General features: G+C 39.6%; 1 protein-coding gene across 6 annotated transcripts in view; it reads right to left on the bottom strand.

Annotated features, from left to right (window-relative positions):
• LOC126267316 (longitudinals lacking protein, isoforms H/M/V-like) overlaps positions 1-21,974 on the bottom strand; it is a 416,839-nt gene that overhangs the window by 32,355 nt on the left and 362,510 nt on the right. Inside the window, exon 7 of one of the 6 annotated variants that reach the window (XM_049972653.1) lies at positions 3,113-3,134. The exons of the other annotated variants lie outside the window; for them this stretch is intronic. Coding sequence (XP_049828610.1) covers positions 3,130-3,134 — 5 coding nt within the window. The 3' untranslated portion in view covers positions 3,113-3,129. Of the gene's footprint in view, positions 1-3,112; positions 3,135-21,974 lie in introns of those variants that run through there. 6 annotated transcript variants of the gene reach the window in all.

The following is a 21,974-nucleotide window of genomic DNA, read 5'->3' as shown; positions in this document are numbered from 1 at the left end:
TTGCAGCTGTACTGTAATTTCAATAATGGACTAAACCTAGTCATCTGTATTACTCCATCAAATTAAAATCACTGAAAACCTTATTATACATATTCTTAAAGATATTTGTAGAAAACATAAATGTGACTGAAGATTTGCCACAGAGATTCAATTCCAGTCTCACTGGGGCCTTCACTCCTTGCAGTTAACCTGATAATTTAATAACTAGAAAATTTCTCATGTTCCATACACCAGTCCCAGATCTATTGAGAGTAGGACATAACAACAAATAAAATGTCTTTTCATCCTATATTCTCCTGCCCTGAAACATATTTGCTATTGTTATGAATTTCTAAAGTCGTCGTGCAAAATGAGGATTGCCCTCCCCTCACTTTCCCATAGTATGCAGCATAGGTTTCATTGCTCATCACTGATGATGGCACATTAAAGATGGAATGTCAAATCAGCCATCTAATTTGCAAACTGTTATTTTATTGGGATTCAGTTTTGATGATATATTACACCATCTTCAGGCCTCCTGACTGATGTGTAGGAAGATTCCAACCTCGGTTCCGGTCAAAATAGGGGGTGACATTCAAAGACTGGTATCTGTAGATTACTGCTTGATACAGCAATCACTTCAAATGTCTTATGCCAACTGTTAAACTCCAATCTTCCTTCATTGTCCACATAATCTCTGGAGCAGTCAGGACCGATGACCGTAGCAGTCTGGTCCCTTTAACCCCCACAAACCAACCAACCATCTGGAGCAGTCTGGCCAACAACCCCTCTAGGTATTTTCTTACCACACCACTCATATGTTTGTAACTTTATCCATTTTGGTTCTTTCCTAAAATACACTTCTATCATAGTTTGCCCCCATTCAATCATTGGTAAAACCTAATTCATGAAAATTAGATCAATTTCTGTAAGGAGAAACTGACACCTCTGGATAATAGTCTGAATGTATAACTGATGCTGACTGACTGACTAAAAATGCATGTTACAGTCCTCTGAAAAAAAAATCTTGTGATTGTGATTGTCAGTATTTTTGTTCATTAAATGATATGCAGCATCTTATTACTTCAGTTATTCTTAATAGAGACACGTTATGTGTCATGTGAATGCATATGACATACAGATGGTGTTGAGTTGCAGACAGGCCCAATGGAAAAGAATGCTAGAGATATTAACATAATGGACTAAGTCATCCATCAGATGTAGGAAACTTGCACACATTCACACAACTCACACACACACAGATGTGGCCAGTGTCACAGCTGAGCACCAGCTCCTGACTGCTACTATGCCCGAGATAAGCAGCAATCTGTGCTGGGGTGAGTATCGGGGCCACACAAAAGATTCACGTTGAGGATGGAACAGAACAGTAGGATACAGGGCTAGTGCTGCCTGTGGAAACATAGGGGGATATGGTGCAGACAGGTTAAGGATTGATGGGGACAGCATCAGGGATGGCTGTGTTTGTGAAGAGGAGGGGAAGGGCAGGGGAACAGAAAGGCTGAGGAGAGGTGTGGAAAAAGGGAAGACTATATAGGTGCATTGGATAGATAGAAGGCATGTGTAGCACTGGAGTAGGAGGAGAGAGAGGGATAGACAGAGGCAGGACAGGAATTTGTGAAGGATGAGGCCACGGGGTTTATGAGAATGAAGGATACATTGCAGAGAGCTTTCACACCAGTTTGGTTCAGCAAAGTTGCTGCTTGTGGGAGGAACCCAGATGGGATGTGAAGGAGTTGTTGAAGTCAAATAGGCTGTGCTGCAAGCAGTCTCAGCAACTGGTTTTCCAGCTGTGTCTTGGCTATAAATCAGCAGTTGCCAGTGATATGCATAGACAGCTTGTTAATGGTCATATCTTTGTGGAACCCCATCTCAGATTTTCCGCTGTTAGGTTTCACAAATTATTTGGGCATTGTTCTTACTGTAGCATCAAATAAGATAAAAGCCATCTTGCATCATCAAATGTTAATCAGTATTCATAACTGTCAATATGCCCTTGTCAGTTATGACAAGTATTACTCACAGTATATGAATATAATAGAGAGAAACATTCCACGTGGGAAAAATATATATAAAAAACAAAGATGCTGTAACTTACCAAATAAGAAAGCACTGGTATGTTGATAGACACAATAAAAAACACACACACAAATATTCAAGCTTTCACAACCCAAAGTTGCTTCATAAGGCAAGAGGGACATATGCCTGCCTGTGTCTGTATATGTGCGGATGGATATGTGTGTGTGTGTGTGTGAGTGTATACCTGTCCTTTTTTCCCCCTAAGGTAAGTTTTTCCACTCCCGGGATAGGAATGACTCCTTACCCTCTCCCTTAAAACTCACATCCTTTCGCCTTTCCATCTCTTTCCCTCTTTCCTGATGAAGCAACCTTGGGGTGCAAAAGCTTGAATATTTGCGTGTGTGTTTTTTATTGTGTCTATCAACATACCAGCACTTTCTCATTTGGTAAGTTACAGCATATTTGTGTTTTATACATATTTTTCACAGTATATGAAGATTGATAAACTGTTGGTGCAGGACGGTTTTTATTTTATTTGGCAATTGTAAATAATTTTATGATACCTGAAGATGATCAGAAGCTTGGAACTGGAGGCCAGTATTGAATTATTTCATCAATAGCTCTTGATAATTTTAGAATATGACATTTTTCAAATACTTTTCATCTGTGGGGCACCAACTGGATGAAATGTATTTTGTTTTGCTAGGCAAGCCAAACATGCCATCCTAGTATATCAGTGGATGAAAGTAAAATTAACAGGATATGAAAACTGATTAATTATTGATGCATTTATTTTATTTTATTTGACACAAAAGTAAGAATTTTGGCTTGTACACTGTTGTAAATAATTTTAGCTGAAGTAAGAAGATCAAAATGAGTAGTAAATAAAGATTATTTTGTTAGTAGCTCTTGGTGGTTTTGAAATATGATATTTGTAATTGATTGTTTGGGTTTATAGTGAGTTTGATAGTTGGACTCTGATACTCTGTCATTGCTCTGCTACTGCAACACATAGCTGCCATCCACTCTGAGCCCACGAATTTTGGACTGCACCGCTGCTCTCCTGCTTCTCTTCAGACATGTAGGCTCTTCTGCTCCCCTCCGGGCAGGTAGCTATCCTGACAACAATTATAACCATGAGAGTGGTTTAAATCTGATGTTAGTAGTGGGACTGGGTATCAAGCCTGGAACTTCTTGAGATATCGTTGTGATTGGTACAGAAGTAATGCAAAAAGCATAGAGTGAGCTAGTAACATACATGACAGCACACTTGAATGAGCATCTAGTGCAGGAAACAATCCCTGACAAATGGAACATCACTAATCCAGGAATAGAAAGAAAAGCCAAGGACCAACACACTACTTTGGAGAGACCATTCCAACCAGTATGCCTTTTGAATGCTCTGGGAAAATCACAAGAAGTTTCAGTATGTGCAGCTACTTACCCATAGAGAACTGACTGGACTCAATCATAACGAATGAAACTTATAGATGGAAAGGCCTATTAAGAATGTAAAACATAGGGCACTAGAACATCTCATGAGCGTAGCATCTTGCTACTCTCTAGGAGTGATGATAAACATCTAGGGAGCTTCCAATCATTTTTAGTGGCTCTCCCTTTTCACCAGGCTCAGTGATTTGAGATTTCTGAGATTTATTTATTTGAGCTTGCTAAATTTCTGGATAACCCAGAAGGTACAGTGAACCTCCCAAGCATTAGCATGAAGAAACATCACTAAGTGGTGCTGAAGGGGATCCAACTATGTGTCTACTTTTTGGGAGATAATGACAGAGCACCTTCTTGAACTATTGGAAAGAAGTCAATAAATTATTGTAATTAAGGGATATGCAGATGACATGCAGCTGTTATTCCCAAGTGCAGATCAAATGGACATGTAATTAAGCTTTAGCCCTGCTGCTGAGCCAGTGCTTGCTCAACAAGCTGCAAGTAGCAGTAAATAAACGACTTTTACACTCATAACATTTATTGAAGGCCCAGCATTGAAATCTGGAGAAATTTGCAGAAGGGTTGCACTTCTGTCATGTTGAAATATTCTCTTCAGTCTTTATTGGTCCCATTCTTGCAATATTTTTTTTTTTTTGGCTGCAGTGATGTCAGAGATTTGATGTTTTACTAGATTCCTGATATTCATGGTACACTCGTGAAATGGTCATATCAGAAAATCCGCACTTCATTGCTACATCAGAGATGCTGTATCCCATCACTAGTGCGCTGACTATAACACCACATTCAAATTCACTTAAATATTGATAACCTGTTATTGTAGCAGCAGTAACCAATCTAACAACTGTGTCAGACACTTGTCTTTTATACGCATTGCTGACCGTAGTGCTGTATTCTGTCTGTTTACATATATCTGTAATTGAATACACATGTACCAGTTTCTTTGGCAGTTCAGTGCATATTCTATCAATAAAAATGATCAATTTTTGAAAATATAATGTAACTGGATAGATAAAATACCCAGTCACCAAGTGGTGACACACACACACACACACACACATACACACACACACACACACACACACACACACACACACACACCAGATCTCCTGGTCAGGGGGGACTTACCAGATGGGATGAGAAGAAAAGACTGACTGTTAGGGCTGCACTGGACAACATTTGAAAACCTGAGAGCTTAAAGGTGGACGGTAGGGTAATACACAAGACAGAGATTACTACCAAAACATCACGTGCAAGTGCAAGTGCAAGTGCATTGTATGTGATAGAGAAGAGACAGGTCAGAAAATGAAAGATGTAGAAAACAGAAAGGGAGTGAAGAAAGGAATACTTATTGGGAATAAATGCTGAGACCAAAGAAATCAATGTAAATTAAGGCTAGGTGGGTTGGGAGAAGCAAAGAAACATTGTAGCACCTGTTCCCATCTGCAGAGTTCAGAGAAACTTGTGTCTAGGGGGAGAATACAGATAGTGCATGTGCTGAAACAGGCACTAAAGCCACAACTGTCATGTTGTAGAACATGGCCTGCAATAGGATACTGTGTGTTAGCAGTACACACTCTCTGCCTGTGCCCATTGATCCTAGCTGATAACTTGGTTTTAGTCATGCCGATGTAAAAGGCTGAACAGTGTTTACGTAACAGCTGGTATACAACATACGTAATTTCACTGGTGTCTCTCCCTTTGCTAGTATATGTTTGTCCAGTTATAGGGCTGGTATAGGTCATGGTAGGAGAGTGCATAGGGCAAGTCTTGCAGTGGGGAATGTCACAGCGGTAGGAGCTGTAGAGTAGGGAGATAGGTGCTTGAAGGAGCACAGGTTCTGACAAGGATGTTTTTGCGATTGGGAGGGTGATGAAAAGCTATTCCAGGTGTGCTGGGCAAAATGTCAGAAAGAATGGTCTTCATTTTGAGCCGTGATTTTATGAAGTAATAGCCTTGTTAAAGTAATTGTTTGATACATTCATGACCAAGATAATACTGAGTGACAAATGCTGTATTCCTAAGTTGTCTTTTGGAGGATCAGCAGTACCAGGATTGGATGTGATAGCCCAAAAAATCTGCTTTTGAACTAGGCTGCTGGGGTAATCCAGTGAAGACCGAGGTGAGAATGGTGGTGTATTGCTGTAAAGAGACTGCATCAGAACTAACACTTTCACCTCAAATGCCAAGGCTGTTTGGGAGGGAACGTTTGATGTAGGAGGTATGGCAACTGTCAAAATGTAAGTACTGTTGTTTGTTAGTAGATTTAATGTGAACAGAAGTGAACTGCTGACCTATGATGAAAGTGGCATAGGATTCAGAATAGGATCATGTGAAACTTAATCAGGACAATTATTTAGAGATTCTAAGAATATTAACAGATTAGGGTCACCAGGAGTCCATATGGCAAACATGTCATCAATGTATCTGAACCAAAGCAGTGGCTGATAACTTATGGATCCCAGGAAATCCACCTCCAAGTGACCCATGGAAAGATGAGCATAGGAAGAAGCCATCATAGTTCCCATGGCTGTAGCCCTGATCTGCTTGTGTGTCTGCCCCTCTAAGTTAAAGTAGTTGCTGGTAAGTATAAAGCTGATTATGGTGAGCAGTAAGGATGTCATAGATTTGGAATCAGGTGGGCACTGACTGAGGAAATGTTCAACAGCAGACAGACCATGTACATGGGAGGTGTTGGTATCGAGGTAGATCAATAGTGACAAGTAAAGTGTGTGGAGAGGGTGGCATGTGCACAGATTTCAGGTGATCTAGGAAATGGTTGGTGTCCTTAATATAGGAGGGTAGTCTTTGTACTATGAGCTGCAGGTGTTAATCAACTAAGGGAAATACATGTTTGGTGAGTGCTTAGAAGCCAGGTTGATTGAGTTTGTGGAACTTCGGGAGAAGGTAAGAGGGGGGGGGGGAGAGGGGGGGGGGGGGGAAGGGGTGCTTTGGGTGGCGTAATTATCGCCTCAGCCTTCACAGGACAGAATTTCCTCAGCAGCCTAGTTCATAAGCAGATATCTTGGGCCATCACATCCAATCCTGGTGCTGCTGATCCCTCCAAAAATCAACTTGTCACTCAGTATTATCCTGGTCTTGAATGTATTAATCAGCTAGTAAGGCAAGGCTATGACTTCTAAAATCATGCCCTGCAATGATGCCTATTCTGTCCAATGTTTTGCTGTGCACCGTGCAGGATTAGTCGAGTGGTCTAAGGCGCTACTGTCATGGACTGTGCGGCTGGTCCCGGCAGAGGTTTGAGTCCTCCCTCGGGCATAGTTGTGTGTGTTTGTCCTTAGGATACTTCAGGTTAATTAGTGTGTAAGCTTAGGGACTGATGACCTTAGCAGTTAAGCCCCATAAGACTTCATACACATTTTAACATTTTTTGTTTTTCTGTGCACCCTTCTACCACCACCTGTATCAGCCCTATAACTGGCAAAACATATACTATCAAAGGGAGAGCCACCTATGAAACAACACATGTTGTGTACTAGCTGTTATCTAAACACTGTTTGAACTTTTATATCATCTCGAGAACCACCACATTATCAGTTAGGATGAATGGGCATACGTAGAGTGTGTGTGCTGGCAACACACACTATCCTGTTGCAGAGCATGCTCTACAACATGACAATTGTGACCTCAGTGCCTGTTTCACCACTTGTGTCATTTAGATTCTTCTCCCAGATACTGTTTCTCAGAACTCTGCAGGTGGGAGCTGGCACTGTGACATTTCTCCCACCCACCTTAATTGATGTTAATTTCTTTGGTTTCAGGCATTTCTTCCCAGTAAGTATTCCTTTCTTCACTCCCTTTTAGTTTTCTACATCTTTCATTTCCTGACCTGCCAATTTTTTGCTGTCCCCTTGCATCTCTGTCACCTACAATGCACTTAGCTTTCCACTCATATTAACTTGCACACAATGTTTTTGCAGTAATCTCTGTCTTGCGTATTATCTTATCTTCCACCTTTAAGCTCTCTGGTTTTCAAATTTTGTCCTGTGCAGTCCCCAATAGTTAGTCTTTCCTTCTCATCCCATCTAGTTGTCTCCCCTTGACCCGCAGTCCTTTTCCTTCACCCTTGTTCGTTCCCCTTCAACCCTTCTGTTAGAAGAAGGAGCACTGTCTTCAAAAGATTGCACACTTTGATACCTTATTTTGTGTGTTCTCCTGCCACCAATTAAAGAGTAGATTTTTTATCTCTCCAAAATCATATTTTCTGCCATTCTAAAGGTAATAAAAATTACCTATAGGTATCAGATATAGTGATTAGCAGACACAAGGTAAAGGAAACTCCATGTATGAAATTCCTAGGCATAGAGATGGTTAACAAACTGGGGTGGCCTAGTACTTGGATAAAGTTTACAGAAGAGCTTAGGGCTGCCTGCCTTGCATTTAGAAATCTGTATTGTTAAGTAGACCTGCAGGTTGGATTGTTAGCATATTTATATTCATTAGTGTCCTTGAAAAAGTATCTTTTTTAAGGAAGCTTGTAGGAACAACTTTATGTAAACTTGATAAAGGGACATTTTGCAGACCTTCTTCGGGGACTTTGGGATTCTCATATTTATGTGCCAATACATTTACATGTAAGGCTATTTGACGTTAATAATAAGAATAAATTTTGGATGAATTGAGAGATTCACAACTAAAATAGTAGAGGTAAAACAATTTCTATACAGACTATACACCCCTGTCAAGGGTTCAGAATTGAATTTTATATTCTGGTACAAAAGTAATTAACAGGTTGCTGGCTAACACCAGACAAGAAACAGGACATCCCCAAATATTCCAATAAAGCAAAAACGTACCTGATTAAGAATTATGGCCATATTTGGACTCAAGGATGTAAAGTCCAGATAACACTGGTATCAATATTAAAAGGATTTTGTCATTATCAGTATATAAGCAGCTTATAGCGTTATGTGTAAAGTTCAAAAAAATGCTTATTTGGAAAGATTTGGTAAAAACATCAGCTGAGTATTGTAATGGGAAGAGCAGCTTCTTTTATCTAAGTAACAGATTTTTAATTAATTACTATAATTATCAATGTGAGTAGCTTAGTACTGGATGTAAATGGGTGTTTGCATGCTTTACAGACATGGCTGTTCCTTCCAAATAATGTATAACTTGACTTGTTCCACATTACTGAAGGATCTCCTCTTTGGTGGTATTTACAGAATATGATGTGAGAATGAATGAATGAATTTTGTGTGCTAATCTTTTCATTCCAATGTAACTACTACACTCAACATTCCCAATTATCTATTTTGAATATTCCAATATTTGACTAATCCTACAATTTTCTTCACCACCTCTCTTTTAAGACCCAAATTCATTAATACCAGATGTCAACAGATGCCTTACTAATTTCTCCCTTCCTTTTTTAACAAATAAACTAAACTCTGTCTGAACAGGCATTGGAAGGCCCAAGGGTACAGACCGGTCTCAGTGTCATCCTCAGCCCACAGGCATCACTGAATGCGGATATGGAGGTGCATGTGGTCAGTACACCACTCTCCTGACCATATGTCAGTTAACAAGACTGGAGCTGCTACTTCTCAATCAGTTTGCCTCACAAGAGCCGAGTGCAACCCGCTTGCCAACAGTGCTCAGGAAATCGGATGGTCACCCATTCTTTAACACATAGGCTAAAAAATAATGCCGATAAGAAGCAGCCCTGTCTTACACTGAGAGAAATTAAACAAGGTGGCAATATGATAAAGAAATCCAAAATAGTTGCAGAAATATTGAACAAACATTTTCCATTAACAGCAGAGAAGTCTGTAAAGGATCTGTGGATGAAGCAAAAGTTCTTCTGCAGAAAGCTATCTGCAACAGAACCCCACAGACATCCTTACCTCTGGTTACATTAAATGATATTGAAAGAATAATCAAGTCATTAAAAATATGAAGTCTGTTGGTGTGGACAATATTTCTAGTAAAATATGGAAACATTGTTATAAATATATATATATCTAGTCTTATGCAACATATGCAATATATCTCTGCACAAGGAAATTGTCCCTGACAGACTAAAACTTCCCTTTTATCTATCTTTTCTAAAACTTGTGCACAGATTGATCATCAACCATATCAACTTCCTCAATATCCTCAACAATAGTCAGTATGGGTTTTGTGCTGGTTTTTGTACTGAACAAGCAATATTCTCCTTTAATAATGAAGTTTTGGAAGCCATTAACAAACGAAAATGTATCTAGTATGTGTTGTTCATGATCTCTCAAAAGCCTTCAACTGTGTAAACCACCAATTTATTTTGAAAAAGGCAGAACATTATGGTCTAGGTGCTACTGTTGGTTTGTGACTTCAGCCATATCTAAAGGACCAAAAGCAGGCCATAATGCTGAATGGCTCTTCTGGAGAATCTTCCTCATCAGAGTGGGGTACTTTAAGTTGTGGTGTGCCCCAAGGCTTGATTTTAGGTCAACTATTATTCTTTATTTTCCTCTTTCCTCTTTATTTCCCTCTTTGTCCCTATACAAGAAGTAATTTTACTCTTATTGCAGATGATACATTGATTCTCACTGATGAACTGTCTGATAACAAAGTTGAACAAACTACAAACAAAGTTTTCTTTGAAGTTTTAAAGTTGTTTTTTGCAAATGGTGTTGCACGCAATGCAGATAAAACCCATTATATGTGGTTCCATGTGCCACAAAGAAATCCTGAAGAAATTAACATAAAGTGTAGAGGTCAAAGTTGAAGATATGAAGTTCTTGGGTGAATATATATAGTAAATGTAATTGGTCTACCCACATCCTTCATATCTATAAAACACTTCGCTCCGCTCAGCAATATATACACTATGAATTATAGCTTCTGTGACTGAAATGGATACCATTCAGGCTTCCTACTTTGATTCAGTAACATCTTATGCTATTATATTCTGGGGAAACCCACCTCTCAAAAAAAAACATGGCTCAAAAAATATCATCAGAATAATGAGTAGTGTTTGCAATAGACACTCTTGTAGGAACTTGTTTTGAAAGATGGGGATCCTTACCACCTACTCACAGTATATTTTTTGCTTATTGACCTTGGTCTGTAAAAACTTTTGTCAACACATGGACAACAGTGAATATCATGACTACAATATAAGTACCAAAAATAATGTACACATTGAATTGAAAAGTATAAATCTGGTGCAAAAGCAGCTTATTACTCCAGCATTAAGCTGTTTAATGCACTACCACCACATATCAAATGTCTGCATAAACAATTACCAAAATTCTAACAAATTCTGAAGGAGTACCTCTTAGAGAAATCATTTTAGATGGTCAATGAATTTATGAGAGAAAATGAATATCACCAATAAATCTACAATTGCTTTACAAATACTTTTAATCTCACTATCAGAGATATAAAATAATTTGGTTTTCTGTATTCATGTATGTGTTTATTGTATTATTTGGCCTACTGTTGCTTCCTCTGTATATTACATGTCCTTCCTAAGTGTAACTCAATATTCTGTTAATTGGATGTATGTTCTTTACTCGATATCTTAGGTACATTGTATCTGTTGTTGTATTTATGTAAATTAACTTTTATCTGATCTTGCCTCAGTGCACCACAACATTCTGCTAACTGAATATATGAGCCTTATTTGACACCTTATTTACATTATACCTTTTATAGTATTTATGTAAGTTATATCTGAAATATGTTCAATCTGACACATTCCATATCCTTGTGGTTTATTCAGTACCTGGAACTATGGAACACAAAATAAATAAATATGTAAAAAATACACTCTGCTTAATATAAAATACTATTTTATGACCTGTCACTGTCATTATGTTGACTTGTTCTTTGCAGACATTGTAGATTAATACTCTGTCTTTGTACTTTTGCTCCACTCATCTCAGGAATATGTACATCCAATTTAAACTTATATTGTCAAAGGTATTTTCTTAATGCACAAATGCTAAAAAGACATTCTCATTTTTCTTTATTTGGCTTTGTCTTATTAAACACATCACTGAAAAATTGCCTTGTTTGAAACCAAAACAAACTGTCCATAACCATGGTACTCTTCAAATCTTAGCTCTATTCTTTCATATATTGACACCAACAACAGCTTAGATGCATGACATAACAGATTCATTATTCAACAGTTATCCTGTTTAAGCCTTTTTGCTAAAGTGATGATAGTACTTTTCTGTTTTCATACATTTTTGACAACAGCTTAAATAACTTTCCAGGTTCTACAATTCCTACAGATTTCAGTATACCAGAAGATGTAAAAATCACTGCTACTGACTTATTTGAGTCAGATCATTCAGCACTCATAAAAAACTCTCTCCATATTATTAAATCATCTGTTTCTTCACAACGTCCCCCTCTTCTCCAGTATACAGGCTTTCAGTGCATTCTATCAACTATATTCTTATGACTTTTTTTGGCAATTAATATTTTCAGCTCAAAGATTAACACATTCACTTCTGGCTTTCATAAAGTTGGAGTTTGTTTTTAAATGCAAGTGTGGTGGCGACCTTGGGAGAATCCCATTCTTCCAACAAATTGGAGAGGCATAGTGTTATTGTTCCTGGCATTAAGGTGTGGGGCGCTTCCAGGTATGATTCAGGCAGACAGTGACTGATGGAACTCATATGGCACAAGGGTATGTCACAGACATCCTGCTTCCTCATGTGTTTTGTCTCATGTGACAGAATCTGTGGTTCCATTTTTCAACTGGCCAGTGCTCAGCCACACAAGACACGTGTTTCTGTGAACTGCCTACATGATATTGAGCTGCTCACATGGACAGCTTAATCCCCAGATCTGTTCCTGATAGAACATGTGAGGGATCAGATTGGATATCAAACTCTCTACAAGTGACAGTATCTAGGGTACGAAAGACATGTTACAACAGCTGTGGTGCATGCTCCAGGAGAGGGTACAAAAACTTTGTAACATCCCTCCCAACTAAATCAGTGCATGCACCCAGGCCAGAGGACATGCAAAGTCATTGATAACTGGGTTCTTACAGACAAGTTCTTTGTAAATCTGACTTGACTTTGTGATCAGCAAAATAAAATAACATACCCATGAACCAATTTCCTCCTTCCCTCCTGGGCGTTTCACTTTTTGTCTACCAGGCAGTGTATTTTCTTTTTCCATCTGTGCCCATTGTTCTTGTATCCTCCGGATTTTGCTGTACTTAGGTGTCCTACCCACCACTACTTATTTCTTTCTTTATTACATTTCCCTTGTCTTCTCCTGACCTACTCTTGACACTTTTACCTAGACAATTGATCCATGCCTCTGAGAATTTCCATTTCATTTCATCTTGAATTTTAGCATACTTTTCATTTCTACATGACTGTGATCTGACTCTGGACCTGGGAATGCTCTGTAGTACAGTATTAGATTACTAACTTTTGTCTAACCATGACATTATCCAGTTCACAGCTTTAAGCATTTTTAAAGTATGTCTTATTTTCTTGAGGTTTCAGAAGAGAGTATCGCCACAGTCAGATTACTTCTGGTACAGAACTCTTGAAGCTTACCTGTCCTCTTGTTTCCTTTTTCTATCCACATTCTGTAGTAATTCTGTCTCCCAGTCTCTCGTTTACAATAGTGTTCCATTCACTTAAGATGATCTAATTAACATCTTTTCACATTTAATTTACAAATCTATTCTCTCTGTTTACTTACTATAGAAATTAACTCATTTTATCTAAGTGTGTCACTCATTTGGTACAGATGGTGACTTTCCTGTTTAACACTTGCAAAGTTTCAGTTGGTGCAACTTTATAACCAGGTTTAAAAACAAATTAAAAGAATTTCTGAGTGACAACTCCTTCTACTCAATAGATGAATTCTTAGATATGACGTAGTAACTGCAAAATAAAAAAAAAATTAAAAAAAATTAATTAATTAATTATTTTGTGTAAAGAAAATTTAAGTTAAAGTGACACGTTCCACATCATTACAAAATGTCATATGCATGATCTATGGAACAAGGATTCATGTATGTATGTATGAAAGAGCATGGACGTACCACCATCATGCATTATTAGTTGGAGGCAACTTCGACTTACTGAGTATAGACTAGGACATCTGTGAATTCATAGCAAGTGGTACCATCAGTCAGTCTAGTGAGGTAGCTCTGAACACATTTTTTGAAAACTGTCTTCAGCAGCTAGTTCAACGATCCACATACAGTGGAGATATTTCAGATTTTGTAGCTGCTACAAACAGCCATGGCCTTGCCAACAGTATCAACATAGATACCAGGACTGGGGATCATGATGTCTTCAAGCACTAATGGTTTCTAAAGATAATAAGTCCATTAAGAAAGCTAGAGGAATTTTAATGCCGGAGAAAGCAGATAAGCCATTGCTAGCATCTACTTAGAGAAAAAGAAAAAGAATGGCCATCATTTAGTGCTAGTGTGATGGGTGTAGAGGAATTACGAACTCATTGTAAATTGCACTATACAGAAGTATGTACTGAGTAAGTAGATTAAGGAATAAAAGGCTCACCAATGCAACTAGCAAATATTTTGTAGTTATTGTTTAACAATACTATTTCATTTATTTTCATGCTAAAACTGTCATATAAAAGAATTGTAGTTATATCAAAAGTTTCCTTTGGTCTTACAAATTATTTCATTGTACCAAACTTTTTATGAAAAGTTAGTTTTTTACTGTGACTTCATTTATGTAATGGTCCTAATAATGCTCTGCACAACTTTAATTGTTAATACATCATAAATGGTTACATGACATAGATTACACAGGAAGTTTTTGGACATTGTTCTGTTGGAGAGTGTTTGTGTGAGCAGTTCTTTTAGGATAGCATTTGAGTCTTGGATGATTTTGATTATACCTTCAAACATATAAATCATTGTGGTCAATGGATCATGCAATTGACCATTTTCAATAAGGTTTTGTATTTCTTTGATGGAAAAACAAAAAGCTAATTGGAATTTGCATGTGAAAAACTCAGCTTTCCCTTTTCTCACATGATTTTTTTGTACCTTGGATGAAGGGCATCAGACAAATCCAATATTCCTAGATTTCCAGGAACTGTTTGACATGTTACTCCACTGCAGACTGTTAGCGAAAATCCAAGCATATGGAATAGTTTCTCAGGTATGTGAGTGGTTTGAAGACTTCTTAAGTAATAAACCGAGTACATTGTCCTGGAGGGCAAGTGTTCATCAGAAACAAGGGTATCATCAGGTGTCCTCCACAGAATTGTGGTAGGATCATTCTAGTTCTCCTTAAACATTAATGTTTTTACAGATAGGGTGAACAGCAATCTGTCTTTCTTTCTGGATGATTCTGTAGTGTATGCGAAAGTGTGATCATTGAGTGAGTATAGTGAGTTATAGGATGCCATAACAGAATTTTTATTTAGTGTGATGAATGGTAGCTTTCTCTAAATGTAGAAAAGTGTATGTTAATGCAGATGAGTAGGAAAAAATCCTGTCATGTTTGAATAAAATATAGTGGTGTGCTGCTTGACACAGTCATGTCAATTAAATATCCAGGCATAACACTGCAGAGGAATATGAAGTAGGCTGAGGATGTAAGTTTGGTAGAAAGGAGGGTGATCGATAAACTTTGGTTTTTGAAGAACTCTAGACAAAGGCTATAGAGGTTAGCACATCTAGAACACTAGAGCTACCCATTCTCCAGTACTGCTCAGATGTTCAGAATCCCAACCAGGCTGTTATGTTATAATTTTTTATGTTGTTATGATTTGTTTCTTGCAGGTTATGTCAACATGTGAATATAATGAGAATACCTTCTTCACTCCCTGGAGAGAAGATGATACTCTTTTCACAAAATAGTGTTGAGAAAATTGAGAAAACTGGGATCTGACTGTGTAAAACAGTTCTACTACTAACAACATACATTTCACATAAAAACAATGCAGACAAGCTGCGAGAAATTATGGCTCATACAGAGACATATAGACAGTCATCTTTTCCTTGCTCCATCTGTGGGTAGAACAGGAAAGAAAATGACTAGCAGTGGTACTAGGTAGATTCCACCATGCCCCATATGGTAGCTTCTGGATTATGTATGTAGATGTAGACTTAGATTTTTTTCCTGGTATGCTAATAGGATTGAGTCAGACTGAAAGCTATTGTAAGTATGGTGATCAAGATATTCTAAGTACAGTCTAATTGCAATTACTTGTTAGTTGATGCTCACCACGTTTCACTACAGCATCCCTACATGGGCTCTCAGCTACCTTCCATTAAGACACAGTCAAATAATAAGCAGGCTGTCCACTTAGCCAGAATGTATTGACCTCCACTATGACTAATAATCACAAATTGCACACATATTCCGTACTGTTAAAACATTACAAGTGAGCTGATGGTTTGTTGTGGTGCATTGGCAACATAAGAGAGTACATAAACTGTTATAATTTCAAGTTGAACAAATATATTACGAGGAAGACGCAATACATGAAAGTCACAGATCAAGTAAACAGAGTAAGATGTGTGTATACTTTAACAGTCTAATCATAACTGAGTCAGAGTCTAGTAGCCACTGGCTGGCTGGCCACTTAGGTGGCGCTGCTGGTGCATGGCTGGCAGACAGCGCCGCATGTAGAGGACGCGCGTAACTGCGGCGGTACTTTGGAAGATCGGCAAGTCACAACACTTTTCCCCCCCTTTGAAGTTTTTGCACAGGTCTTGATGGAGGTGGCCTGTAGATTGCTAACATCCATAGGTGTTGTTTAACTGGCCGTAAAGCCTCGAGGAGGAGGCTTCCTGTACAGATGGATGTGTCCCTGATGAGAATGGGGTGAGATGACAGGAGACGTGGGGGTTGAATCTGCTGGGGCCCCGTGCACCAATATAACCATTACGCCAAGTCTGGTTGTTATAATAGGAGACATGGACGATGTGTCCGTGTCCATAGGAAAAGGAGGTGAGCAGAGATGCTCCGACAGATGATGGTCATCTGGTTCCTGCATGGGCACGTCTCCTGGTGGTGGCAGTTCTTGTGCTTGCATCGATATGATGGTAAGAGGAATGCATTGTGAGTAATGAGAGATTCCAGTATCCTGAGCGTCAGGTAGAGCTGAAGGTGGTGAAGCGGTATCTGGAACAGCACACGAGGCCGAAGCTGGTCCGAATGACGCACTGCAACACCCATGTCCATCTGGATTTCATACAGGCATTGGCCACAGTGTCGTAAGATGTGGCCAGGACTCCAGTTTGGCCACCTGCCATATCCCCATACCTATACAAGGTCATTAGCGGTGAACCGGCCAAGTGAAGGCACCTGCAGCCATGAAGTGGAAGGTGCAGAAGATGAAGTAGCGTGCAGGGCTGTCGGCCAAGTAAGAGCTCAGCTGGGCTGTGGTCACTCATTGGGGTGAAACGGTAAGAAGCCAGAAATTGGAGAAGCACATCAGTAGCAGCAGAAGAAGTCAGGAGTGCGGACCAGTCGTTCAGTCTCACTGTTTGACTGTGGATGGAATGGAGGGGCCATGACATGCATGACGCCATGACGGGCACAAAAATCCGCAAAATTGGAAGAGGCAAATTGTGGACCATTATCAGCAACAAGAGTAGAGGGAAGGCCTTCCAAAGACAAAATGCGTGCTAGAGCATTGGTGGTTGCCACGGTGGTAGGCGAGATGCAACAGACAATGAAAGGAAAGTAAGAGTAGGCGTCAATAACAAGAAGCCAATAAGTACCTAAAAAAGGTCCCGCGATGTCAGCATGCATATGCTCCCAGGGCTTCTCAGGCAAAGGTCACAGTGACAAAGATGACTTCGGGGCGGCGGCCTGTGACGCACAAGGGCCGGAGGCAGCAACCATGTGTGCGATTTCAGAGTCGATACTGGAACAGTACACATGACGGCGCACCAGAGATTTTGTGCGAGATACACCCCCGTGCCCTTGGTGCAGGAGGCACAAGACTGAAGCATGCAAAGACACAGGCACCACAACACGCAGCAAAGCATTTTCCGTGGAAAGGAGGATAACACCATCAATATCCATGAGGTGGTAACGCAAAACGTAGTAGTTCCGCAACGGATCAGAAGTCTTAGTGGACAGACGATCTAGCCAACCCTTCTGAATACAGCATAAGACTCGGGAGAGGGTAGAGTCAGAACCTGTAGCAGCCACCAGCCGGTCCCCGGTGATGGGGAACCCGTCCAAAACCCACTGTTTGGCAACATCCAGATGGAAACACAAAAGTTCATCCCTATTGAATGCCAGATAAGGACCCATGGGAAGGCGAGACAGTGCATCAGCATTCGCATGTTGAGCCGTCGGCCGGAAATGAATCTCATAATTGAAACGAGACAAGTAAAGAGCCCAACGCTGGAGGCGGTGTGCAGCCTTGTCGAGAAGTGACGTTGATGGATGAAACAAGGAAACAAGTGGTTTGTGATCTGTAACAAAACGAAATTTGGATCCACAGAGAAAAACACCAAACTTATGAAGAGTACAAATAATGGCCAAAGCTTCTTTTTCAATTTGAGAATACTTTTGTTGGGCATCCTTGAGCATTTTGGAGTCATAAGCAATGGGTTGCTAAGAACTGTCAGAAAAATGAACTGCACTGACCCCATAATGAGAGGCATCCTTGGCAAGAACAGGATGTTGGCCATGTCAATAAGTAGCCAGGCACGGGGCCTGTTTCAGCATAGTCTTCAATTTTTGGAAAGCTGTATCACATGACACGGACCAGTGAAAAGGCAAGTTTTTATGCAACAGGCAATGCAACGGCTGAGCAACCGAAGAAGCAGATGGTTAAAACTTGTGATAGTATGCTATTTTCCCCAAGAAGGCCTGCAGTTCCTTAACAGATGTAGGGCAAGGAAGGGCACTGAGTGCAGCAACAGTTTGCTGAAGCGGACGAATACCATCCTGAGAGAGTTGAAACCCCAAGTACGTGATAGATGCCTGAAAAAATTTTGATTTTTGAAGATTACACTTAAGACCGGCAGTCTGTAAGACATGAAAAAGTGTGCGGAGATTTTGAAGGTGTTCGTCAGTGGTAGAGCCGGAGACAACAATGTCATCCTGGTAATTTATACACCCAGGGACAGTGAGCAATAATTGTTCCAAGAATCGCTGAAAGAGAGCAGGGGCACTGGCAACCCCAAATGGCAATCATTGGTATTGATTGAGGCCAAAAGGCGTGTTAAGCACCAGAAACTGCCAGGAAGCAGTGTCGAGAGGAAGTTGGTGATAAGCTTCTGACAGGTCAAGTTTAGAAAAATGCTGGCCTCCAGCAATTTTAGTGAACAATTCTTCAGGTCGAGGCATAGGGTATGTGTTTATAAGGCATTGAGCATTTACAGTAGCTTTGAAATCGCCACAGAGACAAATATCGCCTTTTGGTTTAGCAACGACAACGACAGGAGAGGAACACCCACTGGAAGTGACAGGAAGCAAAACCCCTGAAGCAGTGAGATGATTCATTTCCCATTTGACCTGATCACGAAGGGCCACATGAATGGGCCGAGCCCAAAAAAACAGGCCGAGCAGTGGGTTTGAGCGTGATATGAGCTTCAAAGTCGTTTGCATGGCCTAACCCAGGAGAAAAAAAGGGCCGAAAACGTCATTGACAAGGAATCCAATTGAGCATAAGGAATAGCATCAGAGATGATATTGACAGAGTCATCTATGGAGAACCCAAAAATTTGAAAGGCATCGAAACCAAACAGACTCTCCATGTTACCATGATCGACCACAAATATCGGAACAGTGCGAACGACAGATTTGTAAGATACCTCAGCATCAAATTGCCCAAGAGTGAAATCTTCTGTTTATTGTCAGTCCGTAATTGCCTAGTGACAAGTGACAGGATTGGAGAACCCAACTGAAGATACGTCTGAGAACTGATGATAGTGGCAGCAGAACCAGAATCCACCTGCATGCAAACATCTCAACCAAGTATTTGGACAGTGAGGAATAACTTCCCTGAAAGGGAAGAAGTACAATTGACAGACAACACAGATTCAGAATCAGCATCATGTTCATGAACATCATGTATGTGGTCGGATTTGCAAACGGATGACACATGACCCTTTTTTTTTGCATTTGTGACACACGGCCCAACATTGTGGACAATCTTCTCATAAATGTTTCGTAAAACACCATGGACATGAAGGAAGTTGCCATGGGTTTTGCTGTACTTTCTTAGAGGTTTGTTTATGGTTAGGCTGAGGCTGAGCTTGGGAGCGTACTGCGGCCACATCAGCCGGTGGGGACATCCCACACGCTTCGTCAACATCGCACAGAGGTTGTATTTCACCAACGTCGCCCCATGCCTCTATTTGCGCTCCAGCAGCACAAGAAATTTCAAAAGACTGAGCAATGGATAGGACTTCATCTAGAGTCGGGTTTGACAACTGAAGGGCACATTGCCTAACTTCTTTGTGGGCCACCGATCGGATAATAGCATCCCGTACCATGGAATCAGTGTAGGATTCTTTGTGAACTTCAGTAACAAATTGACACTTTCTACTGAGGCCGTGAAGTTCAGCAGCCTAAGTGTGATAGGATTGATTTGGTTGTTTTTGACATAAAAAAAAGTTCCCAGTCAACACTTTTTTCAACAATCAGTTTGAAAGAACTAATAATTTGTTTGTCTTCTCTCAAGTAGCGTGACAAACTTTTAAATTTGTGAGTCTAATCATCTACAAACAAAGAAAATAGATGCGAATTTTGCCACAAATAGATGCTACATTTTCCAGTCCCTACCTTTGACTGACTTAGTCATCTTTTTTAGGTATTTGGTATTGGTATCAGATCCAAAATCCAGTCTGTTTGGAGCATATCAAGGGAGACTTCAGCTTGGCTGTGTGGCCTAAAAAGACCTGTACAAGAATATATACTGACGAAGTGAAAAAAAATCATGGGGACATTAGGGTTATTTGACAATGATAGGGAAAGGAAGAATTGCTACTTACCACACAGAGTAGAAGCTGAGTCACAGAGGAGTACAATGAAATGGAATACTAGAAATGTTCAGCTTTTGACTGTGACCTTCATCAGAAGTAGAAAAGTGATGCACATTCATAAAAAGACAATTCCCCCACACCCCCACATGTGGCCACTCTCATCTATGGCAGCGAAGGTCCAACTCAAAAGAACGAGTAGGTCCTTATATAACAATATTTGTTTATGGTTCATCTAAATTTTTTAACATTTTTCTTTAAAATATTATACTATATTGATACAATATTTTCCTTATATGTAAAGTAGTGTGCTGTACTGGAGTTTGAAGTTCTTTGCATTATATGTGAGTAATGTATGCAAAATACTATGTAAATTGTTTATTACATTAAATAATTTTCTTATGACATTTTGAATTTAAAATATTTGTGTGCATAAACTGTTCATGTTGATGTAAATTTGCAAATTGTAAGAAATGGTCACACTTAGAAACAATGTAAGAAAGAGGTGTTATGTAAAAGCCAATGTGCTTTTGTTTGAAATGAAAGTGGCTTTGTGGAGTGGAAGAGGTGGCAAGAGTGAAGTGGCATGCTACCTAGAGCAAGTGTGGGAAGCAAGTCACACAGTCTGTAGGCAGCAGTGTTTGAGGCAACACCTTTGTGGAGAAGGAGAAGCTTTGCCTGCAAAGATACTTGTAGGCCATACTGTGTGTAGTGTAGCCGTCATAATTGTTCGCCACACCCAAGCCTACAGCCACCTGATAAGCCTTTTTTTTTACAGTGTGAACCATTAATTTAAACTGTGTTTTAATGATCATTCTTGAACTTTAAAGAAACTGGTTCACCCTGTTATTTCATTCTAATCATAGACCAATATAATAGGGTTCCTTCCTGGTGTGTGCCTCTTGACTGAAGTGATATGTACGAAAATGACAGAGAAAAGAATGTTTGCTGGTGCTAAAATGTTAAAGATGCTTTTCTTGTATTGTGTGGAATATGCATTTCACCTCATTCAAGAGAAGAAATAAAACAGACATACTAGTGGGGGAAATATAACAAACTACAGATCAGACTTGCAAACAGTTAAACACGGTGTGCCGCAAGGGTCGGTACTTGGGCCAATACTATTTATACTCTATGTAAATGACTTCCCTAGCTATATAAATCAGAAACTTATAATGTATGCTGATGACACAACAATCATTTGTACAGATGGTCACAAAGGAGGAACTTCAGAAGGAAGTACTCCTGAATATCGAAAATGCAAATAAATATTCAACACAAAACAACCTGTTTATGAATCAGTCTAAAACAATGAATGTAGTATTTCAAACCAAGCATAGTGAAAACTATAATATAAATGTTAATATAAATGGAAAGACTATTAAAGAAGTAACCAGCACAAACTTTCTAGGGACTATAATAGACAAACATTTGGCATGGGGGGAGCACATAGATGCACTGTGTAAAAAGGTAAACAAACAGATCTTTATCATGCATAAAACAGCTAAGACTGTGGATGATAAAAGTCCTCAGATCAATGTATTATGGACTTGTCTTCCCACGTTTGTCT

The sequence above is a fragment of the Schistocerca gregaria genome, chromosome 1, assembly GCF_023897955.1.
Source record: "Schistocerca gregaria isolate iqSchGreg1 chromosome 1, iqSchGreg1.2, whole genome shotgun sequence".
In the NCBI taxonomy this organism is placed as follows: domain Eukaryota; kingdom Metazoa; phylum Arthropoda; class Insecta; order Orthoptera; family Acrididae; genus Schistocerca; species Schistocerca gregaria.
Note: the sequence above shows the minus strand (reverse complement) of the source record. Positions and strands in the feature narration are given on the sequence as shown.